At 37.6% G+C, this 14,005-nt stretch overlaps 2 protein-coding genes across 2 annotated transcripts in view; one reads left to right on the forward strand and one right to left on the reverse strand.

Moving 5' to 3' along the window:
• Positions 1-14,005, forward strand: part of Pxd (Peroxidase) — a 180,749-nt gene that overhangs the window by 73,615 nt on the left and 93,129 nt on the right. The window lies entirely within an intron of this gene.
• On the reverse strand, positions 9,128-12,072 carry Adsl (adenylosuccinate lyase). The gene is made up of 2 exons (XM_073960013.1): positions 11,676-12,072; positions 9,128-10,590 (listed from the first exon to the last, which is right to left on the reverse strand). Exons 1-2 carry the CDS (start codon positions 11,811-11,813, stop codon positions 9,283-9,285), a joined length of 1,446 nt encoding a protein of 481 aa, XP_073816114.1. The 5' UTR covers positions 11,814-12,072; the 3' UTR covers positions 9,128-9,282.

Below are 14,005 nucleotides of genomic sequence, written 5' to 3' on the forward strand. Positions count from 1 at the left end.
ATTCCCAAAAAATTGATAATATGGGAAGAAATAAAAAATAATTTAAAAAATTAAGTTACAATGTTTTATTTATAAAAGCACTTAAAATTAGAACATAATTTTTAATGATGGATTCTCTCAAATAAAACGCTGGTGGCCGTTTAATATTGCCACAATTTGTAATTCAAATGCAAGCCTTTTATTTGAGAGATTTAATCATTAAAAGATATTTTCTAGTTTTAAATAAAACACTGTAACTTATTTTTTTAACTATTTTTTTATTTTTAACTTTTCAGCATTAAATTTTTTTGACCACTGGGAACCTCATAACAAAATTATAGCCAATTTAGGTCGAAAATTTAGATAAAAACTTTAAAATACCTGAAATCGTGTTGTACCGTTGTATAGGGGCTATACCAAAACTTTGACCTGAGTCCAACATTTTTAGTGAGGAAGTTTCTGTGCCATTGGGAACCCCAAATACCAAGTTATAGCCAATTCGGCCCAAAAATTTAACCAGAATCCTTAAAATACTTTAAATCGGGTGGTACCGCTATATGGGGGCTCTAAAGAAAAAATGGACCCATATTGGTTTTGGTTTCATATTCATGTATTGTCATCCAAGTCTGAAAAGTGTGCAAAGTTTTAGTTCGATTGGTCAACTACAACTGTGTGGAAAATAAGTTACTAGATTTGAACAAAACAGACACAAAAGCAAGTTAAATTAAACACTGTAAAAAGGGCTTTTTCACAATAGACTCCATTTTCACCCTAAGGCGTTTTCGGGACATTGGCTTTATTATCTTGAATTTAGTATTACTTACGTATTTTGTTGTTCGGCAAGTAATATTAAGAATAGTATGGCATTTAATTTAATGCATAACACGGGCAAATAATTTTAACCGTTTGAAGTCGTCAAATAGCCAAAAAGTCGAGATTTTCATAACTACGAGGACCCAGTGGCATGTGTTAACATATTCCAATTGTGCTCAAACTTTAACAATCTTAAAATCTAACCAAACTAAACACATTAGGGGAGTGCCGCATAAAAAAATCCGACATCGATGTTTTCCCTTTGAGTTAAAACCAGACTAATGCAACAAATTAAGACAAAGAAAATATTGAATTTTAAATAAAATATTTGACAATTTAACAAATTTTATATTTTTTAATAGGTTAATAATAAAAAATGGTATTACAATATACATATAACCATATTTTTATATCCACACTGTGGTAAGGGGTCTCAATAGCATAATAATCTGCTAAAAAGCGACGTTAAACGGCCAACAATTTTAATTTAGGACACTTCGATGATTTTTCCCAACTTTAATTGTCAATTTTACGACTTTTATGACGATTTTCGGCCAAAAACTGTTTGCATATTTTGCATATTTTTTGCATATTCTGCATATTTTTTGCATATTTTGCATATTTTTTGCATATTTTGCATATTTTTTGCATATTTTGCATATTTATATGCAAAAAATATGCAAAATATGCAAATATGCAAAATAAATACAAAATATGACCCTGCCATTGAATTTAGATTTCTTTGAAACGAATTTTGGTCCAATCAGAATCTTCGTATCTCTATTATTAAAAAATATGCAAATATGCAAAATCCGATGTCTAGTCATAACCCTAATGTTCATCCTTGTTTTCGGATGGTCAAATGATGTCGAAATGTTTTTATTTTTATCCAAATTACCATTTATCCAACGGAGTGAGTCTAGAAACGAGATGTTTTAGCATCTCAATTCCACGCTTTTCGTCAGTTTTGTATTTTTTAACTACATTCTACAGTGCGTTACCAGCGTGTTTTTTGTAAAGAGTTTGGCATTACGAGTGTGGAAGATACTTAAAACATTTGCGCAGATCATCAACAGACCGGAAAAGCAGGTCCTTTGTTTTTATAGCAGTGTTTTGGAAAAGATTAAATATATGACTTGTAATGTTCCCTTAGTTGAACGTGGCATTGAATTTTTCAGGTGCGCCAAGAATCGCACCGTCAACCGAGGTATTATAACCACATACATACAAACAAATGTTCCCACAAACATCCCTGATGGGAATGACATGGGACCATCTTGTTATCATCATATCAACATGGTAGCAATGGAACATTTTCTGGTTGACACCCTCAGATCAGATGAATTGTTCCACAAACATCCCAGAAGGGACAGGGAGACTTATCTAATATCAATGAGTGCACCCCGATTCATATTAGCACAAGGATACGGGACCTACTGGAAGTTTTTCATAGATGAAATACTCAGGAAACATTATACTGAGGTGAATCGATCACGGGCATTAAGCCTCTTGTGTACCTATCCATTAGTACCATCTATGCTTTCCTGAAAGGCAGACTGAGAACTGTTGCAGTTTCTTAATTGCTCACTACTAGAATTAAAATTAATTAAAAAATTTTTGTTTTTATGCTGCTAATAACAGCAACATTGTATATACAATTTCCGACAACAACAAAAACAACAAGTAATACCATAAGGTGTGACACGATAATCCATTCATTATGTAATGGCACCACAGCATATTTCTTAATATTCGCAAATCAAAAAATTTGTAATATCAACAACTCTGTAATTCGACCCAATCTCCGGTAATGTTAATATTTTCAAGGAGACTGTGATGGAAAAAAGAGAGAGAAAAATGCAGTGGTGATCGCTCTTAAGCCACCAAGATAACGTGTATGTCAGCAATAAATGGCAACAGCAATATCAACAGCTATATTTACAATGCGTTTATATCGCTGCTAATGGCGTAAATTTAATTAGTTTCGGTAGTGACAACGGCTATGGGCTTACTTTTTTGATGATGTATGCTGTTGTTGTTTTATTAGCGTTACTTACTAAATTTTATAAACCGACAAAATGAGTAAGAAAAACTCCAACTGCCGTTTGCTTATGTTGTTACAGACTTCCTTTCACGTAAAAAATGTTTTGTTTTTTTTTTTCTTCTTCTTGGGGATACCTCCACCACAAAATGTTTTGGCATTGGCAGACAGACAGAAAAGTGTTTGATTAGTCGCAAACCGGCAACAGAAATATGAAGCAACGACTTTGTGCCACAATTATGTGTAACACGATGAAAATAAACAACTTTATTTAATATTGTTTTTGTTTTACTTTAATTTACTATGTCCAGAGTTTAATGGTTATGATGTGAATTCAGCTGCAGCAGATAGTGGCTGAGATAAAATATTATGAGGAGGAAAACTAATGATTGGTCATAACTTTAAGCATGAAGATATTTCTTCTTTTTGTAATCTATGGGAAAAATCCGGAAACCATTGTGATTAGTGGAAACTGAGATGGAGTGGATATTGATGTTTCGCTTAATTTGCATAAATCATAGTTTTCCTAAGACCATGAAATCCAATTTGAGTCTGTAATACCTATTATGGAAATATTTTATGTATGTTTTACTAGAAAACAAGTAAAGAGTGTCAGTCGGCTTTGCCGACAGATATATACCCTCAGCCAATGTGAAATGAAACTTTCACCTACGGGCAAATCGATTGTATTTAAGGCCTCTTCAGAATTTGGTGGCCCTTTTTCGACATTTGAACTTGCAGACAAAAATGTGGATTGGGAATTAATTGCACTAAGCCACAAATGTTGAAATATTGTGGGGGAGGTACCCTCAGGGAGGACCGATAAGGGCCATTTTAGAGGTTAAACTAAATTTTGACAAAATATTAGTAGATCGAAAGTTGGGACCTAATTGGTTGCGGCATTCAAGTGATATTGTTTTCCCAAGAAATATGGACTTGCCCCTGAAAAAACTTTTACCGTCGTAATGGAGGTAGCAAATGCAAATCGCTTCAACAAAAATCAAAGTGATTCGAAGGCAGGTCTTAAAGTGAACTTATCCCAAATTTTGTGTGAGAGGTACCAGAAGTAGTAGACAAATATAGTCCATATTCGAAGCTGATCTATATCTGGTAGATATATGAACAAAGCGATTCGGAAGCATGTCCTAATCTGAATTTATCTGAAATTTTGTGTGGGAGATACCCGAAGGAATGGACCGATTGAGTCCATATTGGAACCTCATCTAAGTCTGGTAGAAATTTCACGATGTGCAAAGTATGGATCAAATCGGTAACTTCTTTCAAGAGTTATCGTGCGCACAAATTTTTCGAACTTTTGTGGGGGAGGTACCGGAAGGAGTGGACCGATATAGCCCATCTTCGAACTTAAACTATGTTTGGACAAAATATTACGAAAGCCAAATTTTGGACCAAACCAGTTGATCCATTCGATAGTTATCGTGCGCTCCAGCCAGACAGACGGACGGACATAGCTATATCAACTCCAAATTGTCTGAAACGGATTTCGTCCAAACATACTTTGGGTCTAAAACCATTATTTCGATGAGGCACATTTTGCCCGTATGAAAGTGTATATACCCTCGATAGCATAAATGCTGAGGGTATAAAAACATCAATTGGTTTTCACGACATATAAGGGTTTCCTGCCTGGCGCATTAGGAATGAATTTTGTGACGCCATGCCAGCTCACGAAATGGCTACAGCGACTATGATTGGAATGTAGTCTAAATTTAATGCGACCTTTTGCCAGGTCTAGGTTAGGTTTTGGGATGTGCAGCCACTAACTTGTGACTGCGTCACTCGGAGATCTTCCGGTCCATTGTGATCATCCAGTAGAAAAAAGAGGAAAATGCTGTAAAGAAAAGAGGATGTGGGAAAGAGAGGAGGGAGAGAAGAAATAAAAAGAGGAGGTTATTAAAAAGTAAAAAAACAAATAAATTACAAGAAAGTTTAAGAGAGGGGGAATAGTAATAGAGAAGGGAAGAAGTTTTGATGGTAGGCAGAATAATAGAAACATCATTTACGCGTTTAGGTTGCGCTGTCCCAGCCACTTCAGATTTTTGATGATGTTGTAGATCACAGCAGGTTCCACAGTTAAGTAGAAAGTTAGACACGGTGGAAAGTGAACACTTACTAACCTATGTAGTCTACGAGCCAGGGCTGGACAACGACACAGGAGGTGCTCGATCGTCTCCAACTCCTCCTCATCCTCAAAGTGTCTGCAGTAGTCAGTAACATCCTCATCCCATTTTATGGTAAAGGCCCTGATATAGCAGTGTCCAGTGTTAATCCCCTTGTTACTCTAACTTCAGCTTTACTCAGGTTCAACAGAGAGTTCGTTCTTTTGACTGGCAGAGACGGCCATATGGATCTTGCCACGATGCACCTAGGTTCATTATGCCACAATTCACTGGCTCTTTCGCCAGAGAACGCTTCAATTTTTTGGAAGAAATGACAAATGGGTGGTTTGATGGAGTCAGCGATAGCTAGATTAGTAGACTGCGATCCTCGTCTAGCTAATTCATCTGCTCTTTAATTACCCAGATAGTCGCGGTGTCCTGGTACCCAGCATAGCCGAACGCCGTTAGTTAGCGTTCCCAAGGATGATCTACTCTTAAGGACGATATCGGATTTGATGGTTTAAGAGCCGCTTGACTATCCAAAAAGATAGTCATCGGTTCAAAGATTACTGCATCCAAACTTTATCAATTCCGCTGCCTTCCAAATCGCGAAGATTTCAGCCTGAAAGACACTTGGTACCGTCTGTATACAAATCCAGACCGTCAAGGGGGGGGTGGGGAGACTTCCACCATGGCCCTTATATCTTGGGGAGGTAGGCGGATAGAATTAGTAAGAGCTAGTTCATAATGGCGTTGTCTGGAATAGAGATTAGACTGGAATTGGACGGAATAATAACTACGCTACTAGCGTCGACACTAGTAGGAGTTCTACTGGATGAAAAGCTAGGCGGTCATTCCCACGAAAATGGGATCTACCCTCCGAAAGGCCCGAATTCCAAATCGTCAACTCGGCAAAATCTGTACCAACCAAAGTATTTTTGTTATTGTAGCACGTTACGTCTTATTTTGAGATTGGAGTTAGTGAGTTGGTTTGGCTGGGCAGTTGAAAAAGTGCAGCGTATCATGCCGAGGAGATGTTCTGTGTTGTGTCATAAATCCTGGCACAGAAAGAATTGAAGCCGCTACAAGCCAAAACAACAGATAAACATAAAAAACTCTCGCTTGTCTAGGCAGCTGTTGTTCTTCCGCTGCCACAGATGGTGGGTGATGTCCTAGGACGGTATTCATACGATAGGCTGTCGTAGCCTCAGCGAATGCATTAGTATGAATATCCCTAAGCCTGTCTGATAATCCTGTTGATCTAGAAGTCCTCCTGTCTAGGCCACGGGGTTACCTATCCACTAGATGGGGATTTGGATGGATTCCTATAGAATCCAAGCATATATGGCATCGACAAAACCCTGTTGTGTCGACGCACCGGCAAAGTCTTAGTCTCAAGCTAATGATCCACAAAAGACATGAGGAGACGCCCAGATGCGGTTCTCAGGGCTGCATTCTGCATATCACTTATGCTGGCAAACCACGCTGGCGTAGCAAAGCTTACCACAGACCAACCTATCGCGTTGTACGTGGTTGACAATATTTCTCTATCTGCTCCCCAAGTGCTGCCGACTAGGAATTTGAGGACCGTGTTACTACCTCTCATTTTATCGTGGCGTACGCGGACGACTTGTATAAAATTTCGAATGTGACTCCAGGAGTAGTTAGTGGTCGGAATTATTGACCCATCGACCTGAGCGTTTAGTTTGACACAAATGTTACCAATGATGGGACATGATGCCATGAGCGTACAATCATCCGCATACGGAATTATCAAAATACGTGTATCAATATCCTTACTATTCTGTGACACGGTTTGTTTTGGTTGAGCCCCCGGCTGATATGAATGGAAATGGTACTATGCAAACTGCTGCAACCGGTAACCATGTTGATGATCGGCAACTGGATAACACACTTCGATGCTGGGGAGGAGAAACGCCTCAAGTAGCTTTGCTACTAGTGACATGAAGTGAGATCGGCTTGTATGATGGCATCCTTGCCAGTTATCAGCAACAGGACCTACCTGCCAATTTTCCAGTCTTGGGGAACTATTATGCTGGCTAACGATAGGTTGAAGACCTTGCTTAAATACTCGATTCGTGTTTCATCCAGCTGCTTTAGTATCAATTCCGTCAGGCCCAAGCGCTTTGAATGATTTTGCGACCCGGATAATATCTGAAACATCACCCATCATAAATTGTGGTGGTACCTCCTCCTCTTCGACCGGTGCTCAAAAAGTAGTCGGCTAAAATAACCCTAGCACCTCTTCGAATCTGCCACAACCACGTCGTTAAACATTACAAATTTCCAATCATCCTTTTTACCAGGGTTCGATAGCCTTAAATGTTGTCCACATTACTACTACCGGTTCAAATGTTGCATCACTTCAATTGGGATATTGACTTCCAACGACAGTTTTCTAACTCGGGGGGTCGCTAGGGTTCGTACGGCGATGCTCATCACGCTAATTCGCTAATCTCGTCGAAATTATATTGAATATGGCAAGCAGCTACAGCAGTGATGATGTCTCGGAAATTCCCATCTGCTACCCGAACATCAGAGGGATAGGATAGTTCTCTGAAGCGTTGGTTGGTAAATTCTCTCAGTCCTCGCCAATTAGTTTCTCATGGTTATTGATGGATAGGGAGATGATTCGTGTTGCCAAGTCAGGTCATTCGCCATACTAGGTGACACGAAGGATATTTCAGGCAAACTATGGCAGTCCTCGTTCACGGTGCAAAAGGTGTAACTATATATTTGCTCAGCCAGCGCTATTCCTCTCTGTTTATTTCCTACATTGACCGGATGTCAGGCACATAACGCGATATCCAGCTATTAATCGGCGAGATGTACAAATTTAGCAGTTCTATCTCGGCGGTTCCACACTTACCGCTACCCGTATAGTGTCACTAGAGTCGAGCTCAAGCGAGACGGTTCTGTACAGGACAGACTGGTGCAATAGGATTGCAAATCCACCACCTCCACTTCTCGTATGATTCAAGCGAATTACGTTGTACCTATCACATCTCCGAAAACTGCAGGTATTGTTCTGCTTCGTTTCCTGAATTGCCGCAATCATTATATTTCTCCGACTCATAAAATCCACAATCTCATTGATCTTGCCACGAAGACCATCCCAGTTAAAGTGCAGGAATGTTACATTTTTAGGAACTTGAAGAGCAATACGCGATCTTAAAGACTACGGCTAGTACGGCTGTTGGGAAGATTATGGGGGAGTTTTAAAATCTAATGATGACGACGAAAACTCACTCTGAATTAAGTACGCGCAGCACGAAGCAACATAATCCCTATTGCTATACTCCCTTAGGAAGGTCAGGCCTATTTCATTAAATGTATCCAGCATCGACCTATGCTGGATGAGACGGTGACAACGGAGCCATGGCCAGGGTTACTCTCTGTACCTACATGGACCAGAAGAATTCAAATCAGGCATTCCGCACACAAAATAAAACTAAAGGCAAACACAAAAATGTAGTTGCTAAGATAACGCCCCCTTGGCCTAGATGTGTTTCCTCGGATCAATCTGGTACATAGAACCGACCTTCGTGGGTTGATTGCAGTATTGTGGCACTTGTGGTTGCTTTTTAAATTGATAAAAATCTACGCTGATTTAGTTATATTCTCCGAAATCTTTACAAAATAAAAAATGGTTGGCCCCTTTGCTTCTAAAAAATTTTAAATAGTACACACATACTGTCTCTTTGTCTTCTTTAAAAATCTCCATTTAGACCTTTTCGGTTTTTTGTTATTTTTTGTCCACCTTAGGTCCAACTTAAGCTTTGAAATCTATGTTTATTGTTTACTTCAATTTTATTTCTCTATATACAGCTAGTCCAGAGGAGTAGCTTTTTCCAAACAGTGTCCAGCTTAGGTCCTACTAAAAATCTTCAAAAACAAGCTAATTATTGAATTTTCAAAATCGATTATCGCACAAACTAGAGTTTGGCCGAAAAAATGAACTCTAAGGTAGTGAGAACAAGAAGTTCAAAGAAAGAATCTTCAGACTTAAAAATTGTTTACATTGATGACAGATTTCAAAACTAAACTTGTAAAATATAATCCCCAACCCCTTCAATTAACGTGATGATAAGCTGCATCGTTACCTCAAAATGAATTGATTACAAAATTCTTATCAATACAATAACAACAATAATTTGAATTAGTAACAACATTTTTCAAAGAGTAATTTATTACACATCAAAATCTTATTGATAATGAAAACTAAATGTAAACACTCTAATTACAGCTTCAAAAATAAAATAAGGCATCTTGAATGTAATACTAACATTCCACTTTTCCTCCCTCAGATTAGATGTTCAATTGCACCACTTGGATATTCTTCAAAGCATCTTTATAGTTGGCCAAAACACCTTCAACTTCTTCACTGACAAATTCATCAACTTGATCACTGGCACGACCGGTAAATGTTGTGGGATCCAAAATTGTATCCAAATGATTTAGGATGGGAGCAAAGTAAGGATCTTTACGTACACGTTCTACCAAATCATTATCTTTGCCATGTTGCTTGACCTGGGCACCAGCTTCATGGGAGAGAACACGAATCTTTTCATGGCAAACTTGGCGATCACCACCAGCCTTAACCATTGCCATGATAATGTTTTCAGTTGACATAAATGGCAATTCCTGAGAAATGTGACGTTCAATAACCTTGGGATAAACAACCAAGCCTTGGGAAATATTCAAAAGTGTTAGGAGGGCAGCATCAGCCGAAAGGAATGCCTCGGATAAAGTTAAACGTCTGTTGGCCGAATCATCTAAGGTACGTTCCAACCATTGTGTGGCATGGGTATTGGCAGCATTGGAGAACAATGTTATCATATGGCGAGCCAAGGCACAGCAACGTTCCGAACGCATGGGATTGCGTTTGTAAGGCATAGCCGAGGAGCCGATTTGTGTGGTTTCAAATGGTTCTTCCAGTTCTTTGCGTGATGCCAATATTCTCAAGTCCGAACACATTTTGTGTATGCTGGTACCCAAACTTGAGAGGGCAGCAATAATTTCCACATCTACTTTACGCGAATAGGTTTGGCCAGTAACACCGTAGGGTTTTTCAAAACCTGCCAATTGTGTAACTTTCACATCCAATTCCTTAACCTTGGCACCATCACCATTAAAGAGCTGCAAGAAAGAAGCTTGGGTTCCTGTGGTGCCCTTAACACCACGACAACGTAAATCTTCACGGCAACGTCTTAAGGCTCTTTCATCCATTAATAAATCTTGAATCCAGAGGCAAGCTCTCTTACCAACAGTGGTCAATTGGGCTGGTTGCAAATGTGTAAAACCCAATGTGGGCTGAGATTTATATTTCAAGGCAAACTCTTTGAGGCAATAGATCACTGAGGCAATGCGTGGCAAAAGTAAATCCAAGGCATCACGTAAAATGATGAGATCAGTATTATCGCCAACATAACAGGATGTGGCACCCAAGTGGATAATTGGTGCAGCCAAGGGACACTGTTTGGCAAAGACATGTACATGGGCCATTACATCGTGGCGGGTTAAACGTTCCTCAGCAGCTGCCGCCTCAAAGTCAACATTATTAATGTTGGCTTTCATTTCAGCAATTTGAGCATCTGTTATCTCCAGGCCCAAGCTCTAAAAGAAGGGAAATGAAATTTTATCGTTTGAATATTGAGTACACAGAATACACAAATACACTACACCGAGAGCTCTAAGTTCAATTGAAACATAAACCATGAAAAGATGCAATGCGGACAGTAATTTTTGTAAGGATGCATAGATGATTTTTTAGGAAATTAGTAACGTTTTTGTGCAATATTTTGAATCATTTTACAAGCAATAAGCATTAGAGATACAAAACTTTGCATAGAAGAAAGTCTTAAATCCACTACCGGCAACTTAAAAAAAATTTGGAATTAAATAAAATCCGATTTTTTGCGTCAGCTGGAGAGTATTTGTTACGCGATTTGAATTTGGTGGATGGTGAATGGTTCATATAAAGCGAAAAAGCCTCAATTGTCAAATTGCTGCAAAATAATAATTATTTTAGAAAATTCCAAAACGTGAATCTCTACGGGTCTTGAAAGAACCTTGCAGCTAATTTAATGCATTATTAAAACATTACCCCGCCACCTGTCTATCAACCAGTTACCCGACCCTTCTGATTTCTGATCGCCGTACTTTCCTTAACCCAGGGAAAGCCAATTATCACAAAAATACCACTTAATGCTTTAAAAATTGTTTTGGAGGATTTTCGGTACATCATCAGTACTGGTATATGACGAGAAGTCTAGAGACTTTCCCTTTGTGGGATGTTCTTGGGAATTTTATAGTTATTTACATGACCGCAATGGAACATTTCTATCAGAAGCAGTACCAAACTGGTATGTATTAGGGAATCCAAACAAGTTTTATTTATGATTGTCAAAAATTGACCATTGTCTTCCTATGACTGCGTTTCTTAATTCTTGGAATAGTATAATTCGCATGAATAACTCGCGTTTCAAATATTTGTTGAGCGTAGAATAAATATTACGGGTTTCTAAAGCAATATTTCGTGGGATGTTCCATAATAATTGTATGTTGAAGCCTTTTTACTCATTTTTCCCATTCCCAATCCCTGATTACAAGTACATTCTAATATGAAGAGGCATGAATAAACAAGCAAAAGATGGTACAAATTCACAACATGCAAAAAACAGCCAAAATATTTTCCTTACCTTCTCTGCCTCGGCCAACCATACCCACAACTGGCGCCATGTGGAAAACTTTTTCTGGTCACTAAAAAGATATTGCATTTCTTTGCTGGCATAACGAGTGCTCAGCGGCGATTTATAACCTTCATAGTTGGTACTCATGATGATTCTTGCAACTTAGTTCTTTTGGTGATTCCTGTCTTTACCCGAAACTGACGAATATTACACGCGTATCAAACGAATGTGGAGTAACAATTAAAATGCAATTTTAATTCTACGTTTCCAATCGAAAAAATTCACCGGCTGCAATTGATTGGAATGGAAATGTGATAAGAGAAACCCACAGCCAACGACAGAATCCGACCACGAGAAAACAACAAAACAAGTCTGAACGAACACACCAACACAAGAAAAAATCAACAGATAAAACAGCTGTTTTCACTGAACATACGCACTGGTTGTGTTGCAGTGTAAATACGGCCAACCGTTGCAATTAGAATAGTAACGAACAGTTTATTTTTAATAAACATTTGTTTTTTTTATTAAAAAGCGAATAATGTGTTTTTTTTTTTTTTTTGTAATAAAAATGAAATGTATCCCATACACTGTGGGCAAGCACGACACCATTTCTAATAGTATTGGCATGGCAGAACTACCAGGTAGTGGTATCACACCAGCTGATCGACTATGAAAAGTCAAATCCCTTTATAAAAAAATTATTTTTGTTGTAATTTAACCAACAACACAAAGAAAGTTTTGACATAACATATTCAAAATTTTACGATGCCACTACCTGGGTAATTGTGCCATGAGTATTGCTAAACTTTGAAGTTTTAAGCAGGATTGAAATCAAAATAGTTTTGATTTTGTAAATGAACGCCTTTCAATCCGATGAATTTTATTTATTTTCCAAGTTACCAACAAACAATTTTTGAAAACAACAAATATTATTTGTGAGGAAATTAAAAAAATTGGAAAACTTTAACCCAAAATCGAGTTTTGGAGGAAAATTCATCATTTTTGGGACATGGATTGAAGGAATGCCACACACTATTGAATCACACACGTAAACAAGGGTTCATCGGTAGCTGTCCTGCATGCCCATTGATTGATTGATGAAATATTGTAAAAATTAATTGATATTAGGAAAAAATCATGGGTTCTTACTGAAAAATTAAATTTTTGGCAACATGTTGTGTATGCGGCCCTAGTTAAGACGGTACATTTTGTTTTGGGAGCAAATCCATACTTCCAAAAACTCAAAAAATCCTTTTAGACGTCAGATGTGTTTTGTTTACTTGTTTTCTTTAGGTCTGAGGCTGAGAGTAAATCCCTGTCGGCACAGGGATACTTTATTACTAGTTGAGTCTTTGGTTCAAAAAAGGATATTATGTTATGTAACTAGGACGGAGTGTAAAGGGGAATGAGGCATACCAAGATGTCGCTGGTATACACTTGCCATTGAAGGAATTCGGTCTAGCTCAGTGGCCACTCCTGACTAGCCATAAACAAAATTGATTCATTATTAATTCACAATCGCAAACAGGATGCTTTATTTAAAAAAATGATATGATGTTGTTGTTGATATGGGTACCCAAGGTGTTTGTTGGGATACCATGCCCTCCCAATGGATTTTCTACAAAATCCCCAATGAGTCTCATCGATGATGATGACTCCCAATAATTTGGCTTGGCTGACCCTTACCTTTACCTTACCTTATAATGTTCAATTAGAACCTCATAATGATTAATTTCAAAATTCAAAACATGTTTATTTATAACTATTCGTTATAATAAGAACAATCAATAAATGCTTAGAAGTAGTCTTATAGTAAATCACTATTCAATTATTATCTAACTGATAATAAGTTTAAAATCGATTAAAACAATTCAATTTATATTCAGTTCAGAAATACATACAAAAATTCAAATTTGCTTCTGCATGTCATTCCCGTTCGGGCCACTGTGCACCAAAATATTTAATACTACCCTCAATTTTTCTACCAAATGAGCTCACTGGATAAAATGCTGAAGGTGAATATCCAATAAGGATAGATGGACGGAGATCATAAATAATGGGATTGACATTATATAATTATCAGGTAAAATGATCAATTAAAACATATGCATATACACTATATGCATGTATAAACTTAAAAAATTGGAAATGTCCGCTTAAAAAAAAGGTATCATTTAGTGTTTTGGTTGACCATAAGTCAATTTAACGCCGAAAAGATTCTTAAAATTGTGTTTATATAGGTCTATATATGCATATATTTTAACAGAGGTATGTGATTGATATGATTTATAAATAAAGATGATGTTCGTGAATTGTAAACATAATTTTATGAAGGT

Source organism: Musca autumnalis, unplaced genomic scaffold, assembly GCF_047663935.1.
Source record: "Musca autumnalis isolate F117 unplaced genomic scaffold, ASM4766393v1 scaffold_1, whole genome shotgun sequence".
Classification (NCBI taxonomy): Eukaryota; Metazoa; Arthropoda; class Insecta; order Diptera; family Muscidae; genus Musca; species Musca autumnalis.

Excerpts from the sequence above, each read along its gene's own strand:
- Adsl (XM_073960013.1), bottom strand. The coding sequence starts at position 11,813 with ATGAGTACCAACTATGAAGGTTATAAATCGCCGCTGAGCACTCGTTAT. Across the intron at positions 10,591-11,675 it reads GGTTGGCCGAGGCAGAGAAG|AGCTTGGGCCTGGAGATAAC; the intron begins GTAAGGAAAATA and ends CCCTTCTTTTAG.